Here is a 20,791-nt window from a genome sequence, read left to right on the forward strand (position 1 = left end):
GCTCAAACAGTGGAGCTTAATGTGAACCAGGTGAATGTGACCATAAGCCCAGGTTTTTAATCACTCACCATACCATCACCACAAATTAAGACTTGGGCTGAGACCCTGGGAATACATAAAAGTTAGGAAAGCAAAGTATGAGTGCAGGTGTGGATGGAGAGTGTATGTGGAAAGAGGGCTATCACGTTGCAGAAGCACAAAGAAGGCTACGGTGCTTAAAGCATAGTGAATGAGAAGCAAGGTGGTGTGAGATGAGGCTGGAGAGCTTGGCAAGAGCCAGATGGGGTCAGGTTTTATGGGCTACTAAGGATTCTTAGTTTCTATCTTGGGGTGAGGGGGGCGTGGGAAGAAGCTAAATAAGGGTTTTATGCAGAGAAGCCATATGATCAGACACAGAAGAGTAGCTGTGGGGAGAATGGGATGCATGTAAACCCCCTGAACACTTAAATTATTAACCCTTTCAACAACTTGAAGGTAACAGCTTGATATACATTTGTCAAGGAGATGATGTTAGAGAAGGCAAGGTGACAGTGAGAAAACATGATCCATGGAGAAGGTAGTTTCCGCACCAACAAAAGATACATACCCTGCCCCAGATGTTCATACCTGGCTATACTCTGATAAGACATGCATTGTAACACCACCACTCTGGCTACTCCGTAGATGATGGATTTGAGGGGGGAAGAACAGATATGGGGAGACCAATTACGAGGCTGGTAAGCTAGTTCAGGTAAGCGATGATAGCAGAATAGATCACAGTGATGACAGAGGAGTTAAGACAAGTGGGCAGATTCAAGACACACTCAGGAGCTAGAATGGCTAGGACCGTGATTAGCTGGATGTGGATCTAATACTTAAAAGAGGCTAGAGATCTAGAAAAGAGAGGAAACAGAAAACGGTCCCTGAGAAGGAGGGAAAGAATGGGGTCCAGAGTACACACAGAAGGACTGGCCTTCATAGGAGGAGGGAATCTCTCCATTGTAACAGGACGGAAGATGGAGAAGACGAGTGCAGGAAAGTGGGTTTGCAATTTAATGTGAGAAACTGAAGGAGCTCCCATTAGCTGGGTTCTACTTCCTTTATAAAGTTGGAGGTAAAGTCATCCAAGAACAGTTGGGGGTAAAGAGATGAATAAAGGTTTGAGGAAAATGGAGGTTTAAAACGTTGTAAAGAATGGACTCATGGGCTTCCCTGGTGGCGCAGTGGTTGAGAGTCCGCCTGCCGATGCAGGGGACACGGGTTCGTGCCCTGGTCCGGGAAGATCCCACATGCCGCGAAGCGGCTGGGCCCGTGAGCCATGGCCACTGAGCCTGCGCGTCCGGAGCCTGTGCTCCACAATGGGAGAGGCCGCAACGGTGAGAGGCCCGCGTACCGCAAAAAAAAAAAAAAAAAAGAAGAATGGACTCATGAAAAGTCATTGTAAAATTTCCAGGCAACATGAGAGACCACAGAAGACAGTGAATGTGAACTTATAGTGGTATCAATTTTCCTCTGTGGTTTTCTCACAAGTGCTCAGTTGCTTGAGTGCAGGGAACGAGAAGAGAGAATAAAAAAAAAGATTTGTCAGATCAAGTGCTACCACAGGGCAGAAACAAGAGTTTAGGGCTCATTCAAGAAAGTGACTGAAATGACAGGTCACAGAATCTATGCTGTAAAGGGAGGGCAGTGAAGACAGAGGGGGCTCCTGTCTTCACTTGGGAAGTCAGCATATTAGAAATTCCAGTGAGGTCAGATGAGAGAAGTGGGGGTACTTGAGTAAGCAAGCTGTACAGTCTGGCAAGTCGTGCTCAGAGTGGGATGTGTAGAAGAGTGATTTGCGGGAGGAGCTGTTTCATATAATGACAAAGCCCAGGGTATGACTATGGGAATGGACAGCTAAGGTAAACTGGAAGGAAAAGTTATTGACAGTGAATTGAATGAACAAACCATGAGGAGCTTACATGGAGCTTACAAACTCTGTAGGAAACACAAAAAATTAGAGAAATAATACAAGACTATACACAATTAAGTGCTAAACTGTAGTTCAAAGCAAAAGTGCTACAGAAGTCCAAAGGAGAGAAAAATTATTAAATGAGTAGAAATTTACAAGTGGAAGGGATTTTAGTAAGGAATGACTTCATTAAAGAAGTGGATCTCAAAGCATGAATAGGACTTGATAAAATGAAAAGGGGTGGCTGACTTTTTGTATGGCAGGAAAGAACAACTAGGGTCAGGAGGCAGGAATGGTAAAAAACACTGTTAGATTTCAGAGTACACTTAGAAAATAAACATGCAGTCAACTTCTTCAAGAAATTATACTAATTAAAGAGCACTCATGTAAATAATTAACAAACAGCGATCACTCATTTAGTTGGACAGGACAGATCCCTAAATTGACTATAGGGAACAGAACAGCAGCTCTTCACTGGCTGATGTTACAGTGGCTGAGTTCAATGAAATTTGTTCAAAGGGATGTGCCTGGTGCCCACTTCAGTGCTCTTCTCTTGGGGTGTTGCCAAAACATCTGGAGGAACAGAACCCTACACTCAAGGATCAGAGTAGCTGAGTGGGCATTCCTTCCCCCCTCACCTGTCAAATTATTTTCCAAGGAAGTTGATTAGAAGGTAACTCTACACATACAGGATATATTTTAGTCAGTGAAAATGGCCTATTGATACACAAGCACACAGTCTGAAAATGTGATAACCATCCCTGCTCAAAGATAAAAAAAAAAAAAGTATTAAAAGGCCATTGAAAACAAATGAAAAACTCACAGTAGTAAGAAGTTCTGGCTGATATGTGAAGATGAAATTAACCCTTTTTTGTAATCCAGACAATGAGCAATAAATCCATCAAAGTGCATTCCCAATTATTCAAGGATATATTTATTTCATTCATATTAAGTTAGGACCAAAAATCCTAATGGTTTGATATGTCCCTTAAAACTGAAAGTCATAAATGTGGATTACCCTACTTGCAAGCTTCAATAAACAGGGTGCTGTGTGTGTGTGTGTGTGTATGCATATTCACACACACACATATTCCTTTCAAACATTATAAAATCAGAAGCAATTAGAATTTCTGAATCAAAAAGCTACACAAAGAAATACTCAATTTTCACTAATATATTTAGGAAGTGTGTGGGTCCTCAAAAGGAAACACCTGAGGAAATCCTAAAATGGAGAAAGCACAGTTAATACATCTTGTCAAAGTCCTTAAGTGAAAAGTGATCCCCTAGGCAGCCAGGACCCTAACCCACGTAAGACGCAATTCTAACACAGGGTAAATCCCATTTTTCTTCTACTCTAGTATTGAGAAGAAGTGAGTAGATAATGTATAATAGCTAAGGGCTTTTAAAATTGTGCTTGGTTACTTTTCATTTATGATGATATAAGCCATATATAATAATAATAAACATAAATCAAAATCAAACTTGGATATGTATCCAGAAATAAAAAGGTAGCCAGTGGTCACTTGTACATACTTTTATATAGTAATAAGCTCACTAGGTAGTAGCTAGAACGTGATCAAGCAAATAGAGGGAAAAAAACGGTTAAAAGAATAAAAAGAAGCTAACAAGTACATTTTTAACCTCTTATGGCTCTAATTATTTACCTGAAATCAGAGAAGGAAGTAATCTACATACCTGAAATACAAATTTAAGTTAAGAGCAATTGCAGTGTTGGAGGAGCTGACAATCACTACAACATCTAGGTCTTGAGACACTTTCAATGAAGTAAAGGAAGAACTCTTGGCTGGCTCTTGTTGCTGCTCATTATACATATCTTCTTGAGGAAGTGCCAAATCCACATGAGCTACATGTCTACCATCCACAGTGTCAAAAATGTCTTCGAGTTAGAGTTAAAGAAAACGTCAGTCTTAAGTATGCCTAATCATTTAAAACACAGGACGAAATAAGAGTTATAGACTTCACTGCTCCAACCTTGTAGGAATAATAATAGAAGGAAGACGGACACTAAAAATCCCATCATATTAACCAGGTGACTATGAAGTTGGGGAACCAATAAACAACCTGATAGAGAGTTCACTCAACAATACTTGCTGAATCTCCACTCTGTGCCAGGCCCTGAGACAACAATAATATTTTCCACTAATGTTCTACAACAGTGCTGTCCAAAAGAAACAACGCGAGGCACATTTGTCACTGTAAATTTTCTAGCAGCCTTATTAAAAAAGTAAAAAGAAACCAGTGAACCTAATTTTAAGAACGTTTCATTTAACCTAGTATATCCAAAATATCATCTCTATATGTAATCAATATTAAAAAATTGAGATATTTTACATCTTTTTCACATAAGTGTTCAACCCTAGTTATTTTATACTTACAACACATCTCAATTTGGACAATTAAATTTTCACTGGAAATATCTGGTCTGTATTTAGACTTCAAAAATTTACATTTAAGAACTTGGAACAGCCAGAGTTGTTCCAAACATACTCAAGAGTTCTCCAATAACTCAATCAAGTATCAGACTTTAAATCTAAAGTAATTAAGTACAATTATGAATTCAGTTCCTCAGTCACACTAGCCAAAAAATTTCAAGTGTTCAACAGCCACATATGCCTACTGCCTACCACGTCGGACAGCTCAGTTCTGTAACCTGGCAGCAAAAATGAAGTTAATCCAATATTCTATAACATTTTTTACAAAATAAATTTTAACACAGGCTATGATACATGTAAAATAGAAAAATTACTTCTTTAATGCAGAAATGAAAGTTCCAAAAACACATAAAGGGTCGTTCTTCAAATAATCTTCAAAATAATTTTGCTGGTGACCTATGAATCTGTTGAAGACAGAAAATCTGTGATAGTTTTCCAAAAACGAATTTCAAACAGTTATGCAAACCATCTGATTCCCTAATATGATGGAATCACCATCAGAGACGATAAGAGATAGGTTATATTCACACATGAAAATGTGTGTATCATATCATAAGCAGTCATCTAAATCTCTCCTGGAACAAGCACAAAGTAGATATTTAATAAGTATATTTTAAATAAATGGGTAATGCAGAACATATACAATTTTAAAACAACATAAGTTGGACAAGATGATTATGATTTATAAACTGAAAAATATTTGAATGGAATATAAAGCAATGTAGTTTGAGTATTTTAAGTTCATGAAGATCTTTTCCCCTGAAAGTTTTACTGAAAAATTAATCTTTCTACCTACAGCCCAGTCCCTAAAACTAAAAGCCTATAAAAAGGCTCATTTTTCCAGGTATTCTCCTCCCCCACACATCAACATCTTTACCAACAAGGATACAGATCCAGCCTAAATGACTCAAAACAAAAAGAATTCCTCTGCAGAGCTGTGTGTCAATAATCCTGTCCACTGCCTGTGCAGGTAAGGATAATGTGAAACAGCTGAGTACCCTAATCTCAGCATCTCTTTCAGGAAATATAATGTGCAGGATGATATATTCATTGATGAACAATAATGATGTGTTACTGTGAAATGACAGAATTCTCAAAGATAATAAGGAAATACCTATAAAACAAAAGGATATTACGTCAAACTCACTGGTTACAATTTTACAACTGGTAAATTTGATTCTGTTAACACAAACAGGTAAAACAAAAAAGAATCAGCATTTAACTTAGTCCAACTCTAGACAATTATTGGTCAAACTCACCTAAGCAAGTGGAAGGTAAGTAAGGAACTGAATGAAGATGGCCTACAATGTCTCTGTGCCTTCTGTTTACAGCCAGAGTGTGACAACACACCAGAAGATGATCAAAAAAGCCTACTTACCCATGAGACCAAATAAGAACAATCACAGACTCTTTTTTTTAAAAGGAAAAGAAGGAACCTTATAATCAGGGTAGCGAGAATGCAACTGCCTTAAAAATAGAAGCCTGAGTGCTTTGATTTCTGCTCCCTGCAGCCCTCAGGATGGGACATAGCAAACAGGTCTGTAACCAGTCTAGATCAGCACATTATCCAACAGAAATATAATGTCAGTCACAAAAGTGAGCCACACATGTAATTTTAAATTTTCTAGTAGCTGCACTGAAAAAAGAAAACAGGTGAAACTAATTTTATTATATATTATTTACCTCATATTCAAAATATCATTATCAACATGTAACACAAAAACTATTAGTGAGATATTTTACTTTTTTAGTACCAAGTCTTCAAATCTGGAATGTATCAACATTTGACATTTAAAGGACATATTAGTTGATATTAAGCACATTAAGGGCTTAATAGCCTCATGTGGCTAGTGCCTACTATACTGCACAAATATCCCTCCCTGACTTCACCTCTATAAGAGCTTTTCCTGAAATACATAAAATTACATAGTAATACACAAATTCAAACATGCTAAAAGACCACCTGCAAATACTTACTGATAATTTGATCTTCAACGAGCTTTTGCAATGTCTCCTCAGTATAGCTATATGAAATGGTTGCATCACATCTTCCATCTTTCAAACTAAATTCACAGATGAGCAGTGCATTATTTTCACTAAGAGCAAGCAGTCTGGGCTTGTCTGTTGGTGTCCCACTGTTATGAGAGTCCTCCCATACAAACCTAAGGAAAAAGTTTAGACTATTTATTATATTCTATATCCACAATAATACTTACCCACAATGGTGAAGGTAGGACAGAAGAAGTAGAGAACAACTCTTTGGTTCACCTAAAAGCATTACTTCTATATACAACCTAAGGGAAAGTAAACTGCTCTAGAACTTCCAGCCCCTTCAGGGCAACACAAGAATATAGGAGTCATTTGTGAAAAGGGGGCAAAGAGCAAGAAATGGTGGCTGCTTTTTTCCTTCATCCTAAATCTGGACTGATGGTATGTTTAAAGGAACTGTCATGATCAAGGATATGTTTCAACAACCAAATATGTCTATTATTTATAAGAGGTGGTCTTCACAATTAACAAAATACGTTTTGCTAACATAAGTGCTTTGAATAACTTTAAAAAAAGAAAGCGATTATTTGCATTTATAGACTTTGAAGACTCTAAACTGGCATATTATACAATAGCTCTGTCCAACGAAACTTTCCATGAGATGCAAGTGTTCTACACATCTGCAAAGTCCAATACAGTAGCCAACAACCTCATGTGGCTACTGAGCACTTGAAATGTGGGTAGTGCAACGGAGGAACTAAATTTTCAATTTTAAGTGCAGTTATAGAATACTTAAAGCAGTGTAAAGTCAACATACCAACATGACTAACAAGGATGGAAAGAGGCTAATGATGCTACAGCTTCAAATTAAATAATAAAATTAAGTTACATTAAAAGAGAAAAAAGAGAGCCCCAATTCTGAAAACTATGCAATGGAATGAGATGAGGTTACCATGCTGATAAAGTTTCATCTTTTAAAAAAAGCTTTTTTTCTACAGAATTAGTAAGTTTTATATCTAAAAACAGTGGACTTGGTGCTACTATGTTATTATTAGAAAAAAACACTGACATTTTATATTTCTGTCTTTATACCTAGAATGATGTTTCATAAACAGCCAATTCCTGACTGTTCACACTGAAATCTGATGTCAAATATGAAAAAGGTTAAACAAATTAAGATATATTTAAAAGGCTGAATACTGTGAAACCAGTAACATCATTAGTACATGGGACTATACTGCCACGTGGAAAGAGAATTTTCAGTGAACATAATATAGAATGTACAGTGATTTCAACAATATACAAAGGACCATACATACTTTGAGAAAAGGAGGAAGCAAATTCTGTACACTATAAACTTATCCTTATTTTTACCCTACGAATTATTTTAACTGAATTCAATTCAACTAAAAAAACTAAAAAGTAGCCCTTCTTGATCCTCCCCCACTAATTTCATGCTATAGCTTACAAAAGCCCCCATTATTTTATGTCTGTTCTGCTTATCTTCTGTGAGGTTCTCTCTGCCTCATTCCTTTCCTTATATGGCTGTGTTCATACGTACTTAATACTGTTGAATCAACTAACTTATGGTAAGGAGGGATTCCTTTTCCTAGCAACTGGAGATCAGGAATAAAGAAGACAAACATAAAACAGGTTAAAACATTCAGTGATTGAACAAACGAATCTCTACTGTGAGGCACTTTTATAGGACCTGGATATTCCAGAACTCCTCTGTGGCTACTCAAAATCGTTAACATTTCTAAAATGTTTTGTTATTAAAGAGTCCAAAGCGTCGGAAGGCACTCTCAAACTTAATGATGTAAACTGTAAGAGTTACATATGTGGAAAGTAATATATGATTGAAATTGTTTCTTTTCTGTCTTCCCAACCATACAACCTCACATGTAAGAACTGTCTTATTACACCTTTTAGGCACTGCTCCTAGGTAACGAACAGAAAGCGCGTAAGTATTTGTTGAGTGAATACACTAGTAAGTGCGTAGAAAACGCAGGCTCTGTCCTTGAAGGGGGGTGGAGGGGAGGGGAAGCCCAAATGTGAAGGAAACAGCTATCTGTATCAGAGATAAGGAAAAGGTAACAGGATGATTCAAATGAGAGATGATGCCCCTCAGCTGGCATCTTTAACAGATTTAACTGAAGAAAATGGGCGTGGGGCACGGCAAAGTGACGATTAATCAACCTGTGTTAAATGAATTTAAAAAGCGTCCAAGCTAGGATTCATTACAGGTTCTCCACGTCCGGAGAGGATCTGGATACTGTCTCCACCCACCCGGAACGGGAAAGAATGGGTGCAGGGACGCGACAAACCGAGGAAAATGTTCCGAGAAGGAACCAGGCCTGCCTCTGAGGCGTTGCCCCCCACCGTCATCCCTCTCCCGCTACCTCCAAGGTAGGAGGGGGAGCAGAGGCGCCAGCCAAGCTAAGGCTGCAGACTCCCTCCACAAGGCCAGGCCCGGCCACAGCACTTACTGCCGAAAAGGGCCTTCCAGGCAGCAGCCGCCCCCGCCCCGGCCGCCGGGCGCCAAGGGAAGCACGTGAAGGCTGCCTGCAGCCGTCAGGCTCCCCAGAACCTCCTGCTCCCTGTGCAACTGCGCCCGGGATCCCAGACGCCCTGTTGCCTCGGCGGGGACCGGCACCAACAACACGGGTAGAACCCGCTCCACAGCTTCAGCGCTTCCAGTCCCCTTGTCTGCAGCCATCCCGCTCGCACCGGTCCTTCCGGTCCCTACAGCCCGCTGCGTCCTGCGCGTGCGCAGTGTAGCCGACCCGCTGTCAGCCTCGTGACTCCCGCGGGGAGATTAGCGCTGACGTAGTCTGCCCGGTTAAGTTCTCCGCACCACCCACTCCAGCAAAGCCACAGCTGCCTTTGTTTTTAGCCCACGGTTTGCTGAGAGTTGAGGGCCTCCATTAGCGGCTTAAGGTGGCTGTAGCAGCTGTTCTCACTCTGTAGCATTACCTTTGCTTTCTTACCCTTGCTGCCTCCTCTCTATTGGAGGCCTGTGCCTGCCACTCTTCGCTTTTCTTATTGGGCTGTTATTTTTACTTACAGGCCCTGAGTGGTGCAACGTCCTTGGTATTTGACCGATCCATGATGAGGGAGCTGACTTGATGCTGACATCAAATAATATCCATTGTAACAGCCAGGGGAACAGGGTGGGTGGAAGTGGTAGAGTTACTGTTTCCTACTACTCTTTCCTCTGGGAGGTATAATCCAAGATCGGCCAGCAGAGGGGGCGAGAAGAGGTGGGGAGTAGACACTTTGCAATGGTCTCCTAAAGGACAGCAGCGCCTTTCTTAACACATACTTTTCCACAATCAGATGAGGTCACACAGCTATCAAAGGTCACCTCCTTTGTCTGTGCTTTGATTCCCATCTTCCTCCTGTTGTAGGACGTTGTGAACTTTCTTCGCCTTCATTACTCTCCACCCTTCCCCGCCCCGGCCACTTAATGGCAGTGCTTTCATTATCATGCAGGCATGCTGTAATATCACTCTTTAAAAGAAAATCGTTCCTTAACCTACACAGACTACTACCTACTGTCCAATTGCTCTGCTACCCTTTCAGAAGATTCCAAATTGACTCTTTCTGTAGTCAGTGCCTCCCTCCTCTGTCACATCTCCTCATTCCACACTCCTTTTTAAAAAAATAAATTTAACTTTTGGCTGCATGGGTCTTTGTTACTGTGCGTGGGCTTTCTTTAGTTGCGGTGAGCCGGGTCTTCTCACTGCAGTGGCTTCTCTTGCTGCGGAGCACCGGCTCTAGGCGTGTGGGCTTCAGTAGTTGTGGCACGCAGGCTCAGTAGCTGTGGCTTGCAGGCTCTAGAACACAGGCTCAGTAGTTGTGGCCCATGGGCTTAGCTGCTCTGTTGCGTGTGGGATCTGCCTGTTGCGTGTGGGATCTTCCACGAACCCGTGTCCCCTGCCTTGGCAGGTGGATTCTTAACCACTGCGCCACCCGGGAAGCTTACACACTCCTTTCTTAAAGTACTTTCTTTTCAACTTTGGTAGCACCACTTCCGTAATTTTCAACCTATTTTTTTCAGATAACTCCTCCTCAGTCCCCTATGTTGGCTTTTCTTCCTACATCATCTCTTCCTCACTCCTAACTTGTAATACATCTGTGTGCTGATACTCCCACTTCTGTGTCTTTATCCCTGACCTTTTCCTTCACCTCCAGACTGCTCTTCACCTACTTGATATATCTACTTGGATTTCTAACAGGACATATTAAAGCATCTAAAATGTTGATTATAACCCTTCGCAATGCATTTTTCCTCATGTGTTCCCCACGTTAGTCTAGGGCACCCACCATTCACTCTGCCTGGGAGTCATCCTGGATTCTTCACCACCATCCTTATCCAGCCCATCAGCAATATCTGTCAACTCTTACTTCCAAAACCTTTTCCAAACTTCTTCTCTTTCTGTCCCTAAAGCTCTTCCATTCTTGCCCCAGCTTTGGAAAAAGAACTTCTGAACATTTTTTTCGCTTTCTATCCTGTTCCCCTAACAATCAGCAGTCAGAGTGATCTTCTCAAAACAAAATCACGTTATGCCACTTCCCTGTTTAAAATTCTGACTTCCCAGCTGTTAAAAATCCAGACTTTAAAAAATAACCATGGCTTACAGATGTGTACTCTGCTTACCTCTCTCCTACCTTATCACCCTCCCCCCCTTACCTGTATACTTCAGCCACACTGTCCTCCTTTCTTTTCCTGAAACACACCAAGTTCATTCTCACTCTAGGGGCTTTGTGCTCACTAGTGCCTCTGCATGGAATACTTGTCGTTGATTCCAGCTTAATTGTAACCTCTACTGACAGGCCTTCCATTCCACTCCAGTCACTCATCCCCCAATTTTGTTTTCACCGTGGTATTTATCACTATTTGATGTCTTCTGTCAGTCCCTGTCCAATCAGAATGTAAGCTTCAGAAGAGCAGGGGCTTTTCCTTGGTCACCACTGTTTCTCAACCACCTAAAATGGTACCTGGTTCATAAAAGGGACTCTTGTGTTTTTTGATGAGTGCATGACCTTGTTTGTCAAAATAAACCAAACATCCCATATCTCAAAGGAGATATTTATATAAAACACTCTTAGCTCAGCTAGGGCTACTTATAAAAAATGGCAACAGTGGAACAGTTTCCAAGGTCTATTGTTAGACATAACAAGGACTTGTCCCTTACATTAAGGACACTTGAAGCTTCACACATAGGATATAATGAAAGCCGTTTTCTTAACTTACAAACAAACTGCCACGCTTCATTCTATTATCTTTTTAATTATACCTCATTTTGCCATGCCTTTTTAGGCACATAGTTCATAGTTTTTGAAGCATAAGAAAAGGTTTTGGGCAGGGTTCACCAATATATCAAGGCATACAACTGTCTTCAGACTTTCTGGATCGCTTTAGGCAAAACCCATACACAACTAATGTCTGATCATTAAACTCTTCCCACATACGTATTCCGGAACAACCTGATCAGTAGATCAAGGCAAACCTACAAAGAGAAGAGGTGCATCCCTTTAAAATACTGTGTGATGTGATTAATATGTCTCTTTCCAGCAGATGGTAAGTTCTGAGAGATGACCTACATGTTGTTTGTGTGTTTACATCTTATTTACATTTGAGTTGTCCCTCAAATACTTCTTTAATGAAAAGTTCATCTTCTCAAACTAGTTCTTACCCTCAGATAGCTTAGCATAATAAATAATCAAAGTTCCTGGGAATAAATGGAAAGGTTTGGCTGAAGAAACAGGCCCCACGACCCTAACTTGGAGCAGACTGGTTACTCAATAAGTACCAATGTCTAGAAATACTTCTAAAAGCAAGTTATCCTCCCTACTCTTGATTTAAAAGTAGTAGAGGGCTTCCCTGGTGGCGCAGTGGTTGAGAATCTGCCCGCCAACGCAGGAGACACGGGTTCAATCCCTGGTCTGGGAAGATCCCACAGGCCGCGGAGCAACTGGGCCCGTGAGCCACAACTACTGAGCCTGCGCGTCTGGAGCCTATGCTCTGCAACAAGAGAGGCCACGACAGCGAGAGGCCCGCACACCGCGATGAAGAGTGGCCCCTGCTCGCCGCAACTAGAGAAAGCTCTCGCACAGAAACGAAGACCCAACACAGCCAAAAATAAATAAATAAATAAATAAATAAATAAATAAATAAATAAAGTAGTAGAGAAGTGACAGAACCTAGTCTGGGCTTGAATAGGGGGCTATGACCTTGTTTCCACAGTCACTTACTCCATCCTAGTCTCCAGCTGCTGTACCAATTGTTTGTCCACATGGTGACAGAACAGAGGAAGAAGGTTGCTGGGGAAGGCCAGGGGTTCTGCCAGAGAGGCTATGGGCATCTGAGCTATCTCCCAGGCAGTGAGAACTACCATGTCTGTCCTGGAGGGCAGAGAAGTAATACATCAGCATCTTTGTATGCACGCAGGACATAGGCTCAGGGCCCAGGTTTCTTATTGTCTTTCTACCACCGCTATCACCCTCTGTACCTCCAGCAACTGAGAGAACATTTGCACATTTGGTATGTGCCAGGCAATGTTTAGTGCTTTACACACATCTTCCATCTCATTTAATCTTTAGATCTCTAACTGGTTAGTACTCTTATCCTTAGATCCCTAGTTTATAGATGAGGAAACAGGCTAAGGAAAGTAAAATAATGTGCCCCAATGTTATGTTCCTGATAAGTAACAGAAGCAGAATTCACACCTAGGTCTGTGAGTAATTAAAGGGACAAGCTTTAGAGTCTATCTTACACTGCCTTCCATGGGGGACAATGCTCTAGGGCACTATAGAAAAATAAAAAAGGCAGAACAGCTACAACTCTGTTTCTCTGTCCAACCTCCTCGCTGGTGCTTGAATAAACCACTCAGGAAACATCTCATCTGGCTCAGCCTATACATCCCAAGGGTACTGAAATAGTATTTAGAAGGCTTTTATGATCTTACCAAGCTGTGTGGTCACTGCTGGGTTCCTCTAGGGAAGAATCCAGGGATATCAGCTGTTCTCCATGACTTAGCAGGGCATAGAGCAAAGATATTCCAAACTGCAAGTGATAAAGTATCCAGAGTAAAGTTAGTTTACCCTAGGCATTCAGTGCTTCCCTGGCTCTGCTACTTCCCAACTAAAAGGGCAAGTTCACAGGTACAAATGGAGTCCAACACCCATAAACCCATCAAGTTTTATACTGGCTGGCCAAGAACTCTGAGCCCTTTCCAAGGAAACCACTGCTCTGAATAGTCCAAAAGATTCCTCTGGGGAGTTGATGAAATGCACCCTTGTGGGCTCCATCCCCGGAATCAGAGACCATAGATCAGGAACAGACCCAGGAATCTGACGTGGGTAGGCTGTGGAGCCCATTGTAAGAGGCATTCCTTTAGGCGAAGATCTTTAGAGGGGTTCACAAGATAATCCACTAGGTTATTAGAAGATATGAGATCTTTCACATCTAGAGTCTCATCTTGTATTTATTATGTACCTAAGGTAAGTATAGTGTTCCACGTACATGATTTATAAACACACACAGGTGGTATAGTTCAGCATTTTTTTGGTAAAAGGGATTCACTATCAAAAATGTTTGGTGACTTCTGATTTAGAGGTGATAGCAGCACCACCATCAGGGAGCTTGTTAAAAAAGCAGCCCCACCCTGGGTCCATTCCAGATAGCACCTGGAGCCACCTGTGGAAAGACAAAAGCCTCCCACGCGTGTTACCTGATTCTGCAGCACCACAGTGACTGGCCGCTCTGAGGAGCCAGGTGGTTGCAGCATGAGTCCCTGAAGTCCTTGGAGGAGTTCACGGAAGGTCAAGCGGCTGATACATTTGCCCAGAGGTTCGAATAACGTTTGCAGGGCCTGCAAGAAGGTCAGTAAGGGCCTCTCTCTGACTCCTCGACAACTTCACCTCCGGTCTCTTTCCGTGCTCACCTGCCTCTGGCCCCTTCTGGTCAGGTCAGACCTACCAGGCCTATCACCACTCAGGTGTCTCCATTCCTAACACTGGTCCTTCAATACCCACTTGTCTAGGATGCCTTCCCTAAGCAAAGTAGCTATGGGGCTCACCACTTATCAGGAGGCCCTGAGCTTCTCAACCTCCAGAGCACATTCACACCTGTGTAACCATAGGCCTGTGGGTTTTCCTTTCTTCATTTGCCTGAAGATGATCAGCTGTTCCTGTGGTAGTTTGTTCTGTAACCCCCTCAACCTGAGGGTAGCAGGGTCAACACTCCTCACTGCCCAGCACATTCTCTGGCTTCTCTGGGGGAGGGGATTGGGAGGAGGAGGAAGGGGGAGAGGAGGAGGAGTAAACATTCCTAACCCATCCACAGAACCGTCCTCTCCTCCACCGGATGCCACAGTACCTGATCAGCCACATCCCTCTTGACAAGGAGGGGCAGATGGCGGGTGATGGCCAGAAGAAGGCTGACAGTTCGATCTCGGGGCAGAAAGGGGAGCAGCCGGGCCACTAGGGCTTTTCCCTTCCTCACAGAGAGCACCTGCAGGAAGCCATCCGCTGCCTCCCTACAGGTGACACAGGAGAGCATTGCAGGGATCCGCATAGAGCAAAGGGCCACAGGCCAGAAAGGAGAGGCAGAAACTAAGCCACTGTCTTTGCTGAGCCGTCCCTTCCTGGGCTGAGGTGTGACCCTCCCACACTCACTCCAGATTATTCTGTTCCTGGGTCTTTAAGGCCTGGAAGAGCTTCTCAAGCTGGTTGCTCTGCTGCTCACAGGGCTGTGCGGGCCCATCCTTCTGGCCCTCCTCTATCTCTAGTAACTGAAGGAACAGCTGGGAATGTGAGGGTGGGGAGAGAGGAAGCAGGGGTCAATGTGAGTATATCCTGTTCTCAAGGGAGGTAAGGAATTCACTGCTAAGGCTGATGTCTCACCTTCTCAATCCGGTACAACACCTGAAGCCTCTGACTGCTTGCAGCTCCTGTCTCCTAGAGAAAAAGTCCCTGGCTGTTAGCCACACCTCCACAGCAGCAGCCCAAACCTAGGTGAGCTAGAACGTGATCTGGAAAGGCTAGACCACAAAGCCCGATCACTCTTGTTCCTCACTCTTAGGTCACGACCTGAACTCAAGCATGAGAGTGTTCCAGACCTTTCTCCAAAACAGGGGAGAGAAAAAGGCTGTAGGAAGATAATGCTCCTACCTGCTCTTGAGTTCCATGGGGCACAGCATCAATAGCTCGGCGAGGGCTAAAACACGTTGATACAGCTACCTGGCCCAGGGAACCCTCGATTCGAACCACTGCATGGAAGGAGTCAGACAGGCACGTGCCCCTCTGCTTTCCACCTGTGTCTACCCAGCTGTCCACCCCAACCCAGCAGGTCAGTCCCGGTCCTACCTGACTCATAAGCCTCCGCCTTCTGAATGTAAGGTGTGACCAGCTTGAAAGACTCAAACCTGCTCCTTCGCCCAAGCAGCTCTTCATCTGCCTGCTTCTTCTCTAGTTTCTGATAATATTCCTGAGAGTCCATGGATTAGTCAAATGTATACTCATTGGCTGAACTTAGAGTTAGGGCTCTGCAATGCAACCTCTTAATATACCCTTGCCTACAGCATTCATTCTAGAAATGCTCCTGGCACCTTAGGGCCTTATAGTAGCCACTATAATGCATCTTAAAGCACCCTAGGCCTCATGCCACCTGTTTCAGGGTCCCCATCCTAAGGACTTGAAGAGCTAGTACCACCACCAGATCTGATGGAAAGGCAGAGAGCAGGGCAGAGAGCAAAGCAGAGAGCCAGGAAGCAAACGTGTCCCAGGGTCTGCAACCTTCCTGCAATCTTTATTCCAGGTTACACATGGGACACCGTTATCCTTCCCCCTCCCCATTTTAATTTGGTGATCCTACCTCTGCTCTCCAAAATCAGTTATCTGATGGTACGAAGACCAATCAGTAGCTTGAAGTACAGCGAGAACACTACTTCAATTGGCCTCTAGGCCAGTTCTACGCTTGTGAGGTTTGTGCAGCAGCTCTAATATCTTAAGGAAGACTGTGAAATCCAGAACTAAAATAAAGCCACTGACTGAGAGACAAACAAGAATTTAAATACAGCTCCTTCATTGAGGAGCAATGTCTAAAAGTCAAGAGTGGAAGATGATCACATTCAAGCAATCCTGGCAGAAGGCAGAGGGTTTTGAAGCTGGTGGGAAGTAAAGGAAGAAAGTAATGTCAATAGGAAGGAGATGAAGGTGGAAACCTCGGTAGGGGTCTCACGGAGGTTGAAGAGAAATTGAAATACAACTTAGACAACCCAAAACTCATGGACAAAGGGCAGACAGGAAGCAAACAGAAAGGCGTCCAAAAGCCTGCCAGCATTTGTTCAATTCAAGAAATTGAATCCCATTACTTATAAAAGTTCCCTGTGTTTTAGATCTTCAAAAGTAAAAAGTAGATGAATGTTTATTTTAAACAAGTCATTTCTGAGAGAAACCAAAGTGTACAAAGATGAAAGAGTCCTCATTTGCTGACTGAATAGGAGAAAGTCTCAGCAAAGGACGGAGACAGAAACCTCAGAGTGTGTTTGGGGAATCATAACTAATCCCATGTGGCTGAAATTTAGGACAAGAAGGGGAAGGAGTTTGGATGTCAAGTGTAGAAATATGACCCCCATCCTTTAGCAATCATTCCTCCCACCTGAAGGGACGTGGCCACTGTGAGGGGAAGGGAGAATCTCAGAGGACCCACGGAGTCAGGCCCATTTGACGCCAAGGTCAGAGGCTGGGCAGAGCCCCTGGGGCTCACCTGGTAGTAATAGTCATCCAGGCGGGGGTTCTCACTCTGCAGCTGAACCATCTGCACTTTTACCACCCAGTCCTTCTCTTTTCGGGTCATGAGGTTAGCATAGGGGTCTGGCTGCTGAGACCAAGGCTTCTTGGCTGGGGGACTTCAAGCCAGGAGGAGTGTCCCTTTAGACCTACCCACCCCTGCCACAGAGAACTCCCCCAAGGAGTGGAGAGCTCGGAGCGGGATGTCGGGGGAGGACAGCAGAGTGCAGAGGTGGGCCAGGGTGTGAGAGGCTTAACTGGTGGGGCTTTGGGGGAGGTGCTCTGTCACAAGGGAAACCCCAGCATGCAGGCCCCCCCCCCCCAATCCTGCTTCTCCTCTCGGTTTTACCTTGGTGGTCGACCATGCTGCTGCTGTTGCTTCAGGATCCGCTGGTGCTGAGGGTGGAGCTGGGTCAGATGACTGGGAAGACGTAGAAAGAAACTTGGGCTGGGTGGGAGCAAGCTCTCAGCCCCCTGCCCCCATTCCTTTAGCCTCTGGGAACCTCAGCCAGACATCTAAGGGACCCTACCTGCTTAGGACCCTGCCCAAGCGTCAGCCACATGAAGCGTCACTATCCTAGCTCAGCAGGGCTTACCTCCCCCTCCAGGATATGGTTTTCCCTGAAACTTGGCTACAGGAAATCCTGACACAATATAAAACCATTTGGCCTGGTTGTCAGGACTTCTGAGTCCTACTCTCAGTTCTGCCGTCCTGGCTGACTTCAGATAAGTCCCTGGGCCTCCATTTCCTTACCTGTGAGGGGAAGGAATTGCACTCTACCACATCCTTCTCTTAGTGAGTTTCTCTAAGTATTTTCTGTGGCAGCTGGTAGAGGGGCAGCCATGCCTCCTCAGCCACTACCTTCTGAGACTTCTGGAGAAGAGCTCAGCCTGTCCTGGACCCTGGGACACCGGGCACTCTGAACCAGTACCTGAGCCTAAGGGGCCACGAGGTCGACGGGCTGCAGAGGACAGATGGGTCTGGCGAGGGCAGTCGAGGTCCGAAGTGCGGGGCTGCAGCGCTGGTGCTGGGAAAGGCAGGCCGGAAAGGAAGTGGTGCCAGGTAGTCCAGGGTCTGGGAGAGGAATTTCAGGGTCTGGGAGAAGGGCATCTCCACTAACAGAATCCTGCTTTTGCTGTTGACTGCCTTTCTGCCTCTATGGTCTCACCTGCCTTTTCCTTCAATAACCTCACTCAACATTTTGCCATCTTGGGGCCCCTCGAGCCAGTTGTGAGGACACCAGACTGTGGAGCCCGTTCTTGTTTCCAACAGGTCTGTCACCTCCTAGGGAGCAACTCCACGGTCCCCGACAATGTGGGGGCCTGTGCTTTCCCCACTGTGTGTGAGTCAACTCCCTGCCCTTTCCTCTCTGAGCGTTCACTCAGATCTTGTCTTTAGCCACTGGGGCCATGCTTAGCTCTTTTCGGACACCTCTGAAGCCCTCCTCAGTCTGCAATTCCCTTCTATTCCCGCTGCTAGATTTCTGGCAATTGCTCTACGCCAGACCATATGCTCTTTCTAGCACTAGGCTCAGTGCTGCTTATATTCTGTAAGATGGAATAGTTTATCCTTTTCATAGGAAGGCCAGTTGTCCCAGTACCACCTCTGTTGTTTACCAAGCTACCCCGCATGAGGGGCGTTTCCCCCTTCCTAACCACACTTCACTTTGGGCGCTGCATCTCTAGAGCAAGGTCAAGGGCACAGTGAACATAACGGAAATAAGGCACAGGCGGCATGCTGCTTCTCAACACCCAGCCTATTTCTCACAGGATGGAGACTGGAGTGACTCACCTGCCACAGAAAGTGCAAGGAAGCAGGCGACATCCCCAGCACACCAGGGGCCTTGATTCCAGGGGAGCTGAGAAGACCTTTCTGGAATGAGAGGGAGGAAACCCCAAGCTGGAATGAGCCCCTGTGGCATCATCTACATTCACCTGTGTTAATGGGGGGAGGGGAGCAGCAGGACCAACCATTTCCAATACCCAGGACAGTGGCAGCCTGGCCCTCCCTCAGTTTCAAAGTCAATACAATCAGGACCCCTCTCCTTCCACTGAAGGGAAGCCAGACTGGCATCTTAGGAGTTAAGCTGAACCAGGGTCTGAGTAACTTCATTTCTACATGGGACTCCTTTGGGTCTCTCCACCTGCTAGGGGAATCCAAGGGAATAAAGACCAGGGATGGACTGGGAAGACATAGGGGCCCAGGGTCAAAGATGACTCGCTTTCACCACCAGGAGCAAGACCAGCATCTCTAGGTGATGCACAGCCCTGCTAGGACCTGGATTCAGGTGAGGGCAGCATCAGAAACTAAGTAGGAGACAGAAGAAAGGAGGGAAGGAAGGAGAGAGTCTTTACTAGGGTTCAAGCCTGAAATAGAAAGTGTTAGCCCACCTAGAAAGGGGTGAAGAAGAGGAGAGAGATGTGTAGCCACAGCCTGTGAGATGCAGACAGTTCAGGACAACCCTCCCCCACGTCTTCCTGCTGTGGTACCTGGATGTTACGGACAGCGCTGAGGACAGCTGGATCCCCGAGATCATTCTCTTCCTCCTCCTCTTCCTCCCCCTCCAGGTCAGGGGCTAAATCTGGGTCCAGCTCCTCCTCCCTCTCTTCTTCATTTTGTTCCTCTTCCTCCAACTGGGAGGCACACACCAGCACTTCCTTAAGAGCCAAGGGGTCACAGGACTTGCCTGGGCTTTGGTTTAAGTGCGTGCCTGAGGAGGAAGTAGACAGGGGTTCAGCTGGGAAGGGTCTGGTCTAGAGAGGATGCTTCTCTGTAGCACTTCTGTTCACAAGCCATGTCCAGCACCATCTTCAAACATCTTCTCTTGTTCTATGAGTTCAACTCAGCCTCACTACCCCAGGGCACCTCTAACCATCTCCACTAGAGCAAACAGAACCTGGCTGTTTCACTTTCACTTTCTTCATCCCCTCTTCCATTGCCTCATTAGTCCCACCACAGGCTTCTCCACCTGCTCGCCTCCTCTGACAGCCCTTTCTGTGCCTCTTTGATTAACCGAGTTCCAGCTGCCCTGACTCATGACAATTTAACCCTAGTGGGCCAGGGATTTTTACATCTATCTGTTCATTTAATTCTCACGATAACCATACAAGGCCGGTATTGATCATTTTTCTCTGAAGGGGAGGAAAACACAGGGCCCATAAAAGTTATCTCAGTCACCGTCATGATGTCGCTGGGAATCACTCCAAACCGATAGACATCCAAACCCATGTCTATCCACTGAACCAGACCATCAAACTGCCGCACTCCCGGGCCTTTTATCAGATACCACAGACCACTTGGTGATAGTACCTTGAAGGCATTTCATCTCTTCGGGGTGGCAGACTTGCTCCATGGCTGTTTCCTCTGGCGAGAGAGCACTGTCAGCCTCTGGAAGGTAAACCTGGGAAAAGGAAGAGACCCAGAGACCCTGTCCTGGGTAAGGATGGCGTGGCACCCAAACAGCCAAGGTCTCCCCCCAGCAAGGTTGTCAGAAAAGTTTTGACCCAGATCTCAAGGAGCAGGACCCGGGGCTCTCAGACTGCCCTAAACCTCCACCCTCTGACCTCACTAGCCCAGCTCTAGGGAGCTGTCCTGCAAAGGGACAGAGAAGAGGAGCAG

General features: G+C 44.8%; 1 protein-coding gene across 3 annotated transcripts in view; it reads right to left on the reverse strand.

The window, feature by feature from the left end:
• The window catches only part of SPG11 (SPG11 vesicle trafficking associated, spatacsin), a gene marked incomplete at both ends in the record, with an annotated part of 87,516 nt that extends 66,991 nt beyond the window's left edge, over positions 1 to 20,525 (reverse strand). Inside the window, 13 exons of one of the 3 annotated variants that reach the window (XM_082647464.1) lie at positions 12,630 to 12,783; positions 13,347 to 13,444; positions 14,112 to 14,252; positions 14,759 to 14,918; positions 15,058 to 15,185; positions 15,286 to 15,339; positions 15,553 to 15,650; positions 15,748 to 15,868; positions 17,150 to 17,291; positions 17,522 to 17,620; positions 18,105 to 18,247; positions 19,663 to 19,883; positions 20,483 to 20,525. In XM_082647464.1, coding sequence (XP_082503590.1) covers positions 12,630 to 12,783; positions 13,347 to 13,444; positions 14,112 to 14,252; positions 14,759 to 14,918; positions 15,058 to 15,185; positions 15,286 to 15,339; positions 15,553 to 15,650; positions 15,748 to 15,868; positions 17,150 to 17,291; positions 17,522 to 17,620; positions 18,105 to 18,247; positions 19,663 to 19,883; positions 20,483 to 20,525 — 1,602 coding nt within the window. Of the gene's footprint in view, positions 1 to 3,625; positions 3,828 to 5,272; positions 5,498 to 6,360; positions 6,546 to 8,861; positions 9,107 to 12,629; positions 12,784 to 13,346; positions 13,445 to 14,111; positions 14,253 to 14,758; positions 14,919 to 15,057; positions 15,186 to 15,285; positions 15,340 to 15,552; positions 15,651 to 15,747; positions 15,869 to 17,149; positions 17,292 to 17,521; positions 17,621 to 18,104; positions 18,248 to 19,662; positions 19,884 to 20,482 lie in introns of those variants that run through there. The other 2 variants (XM_082647462.1, XM_082647463.1) reach the window with 2 other exon arrangements.
• Positions 20,526 to 20,791: the final 266 nt, after the last annotated feature.

The sequence above is a fragment of the Grampus griseus genome (genome assembly GCF_964374135.1).
Source record: "Grampus griseus genome assembly, chromosome: 2".
Classification (NCBI taxonomy): Eukaryota; Metazoa; Chordata; class Mammalia; order Artiodactyla; family Delphinidae; genus Grampus; species Grampus griseus.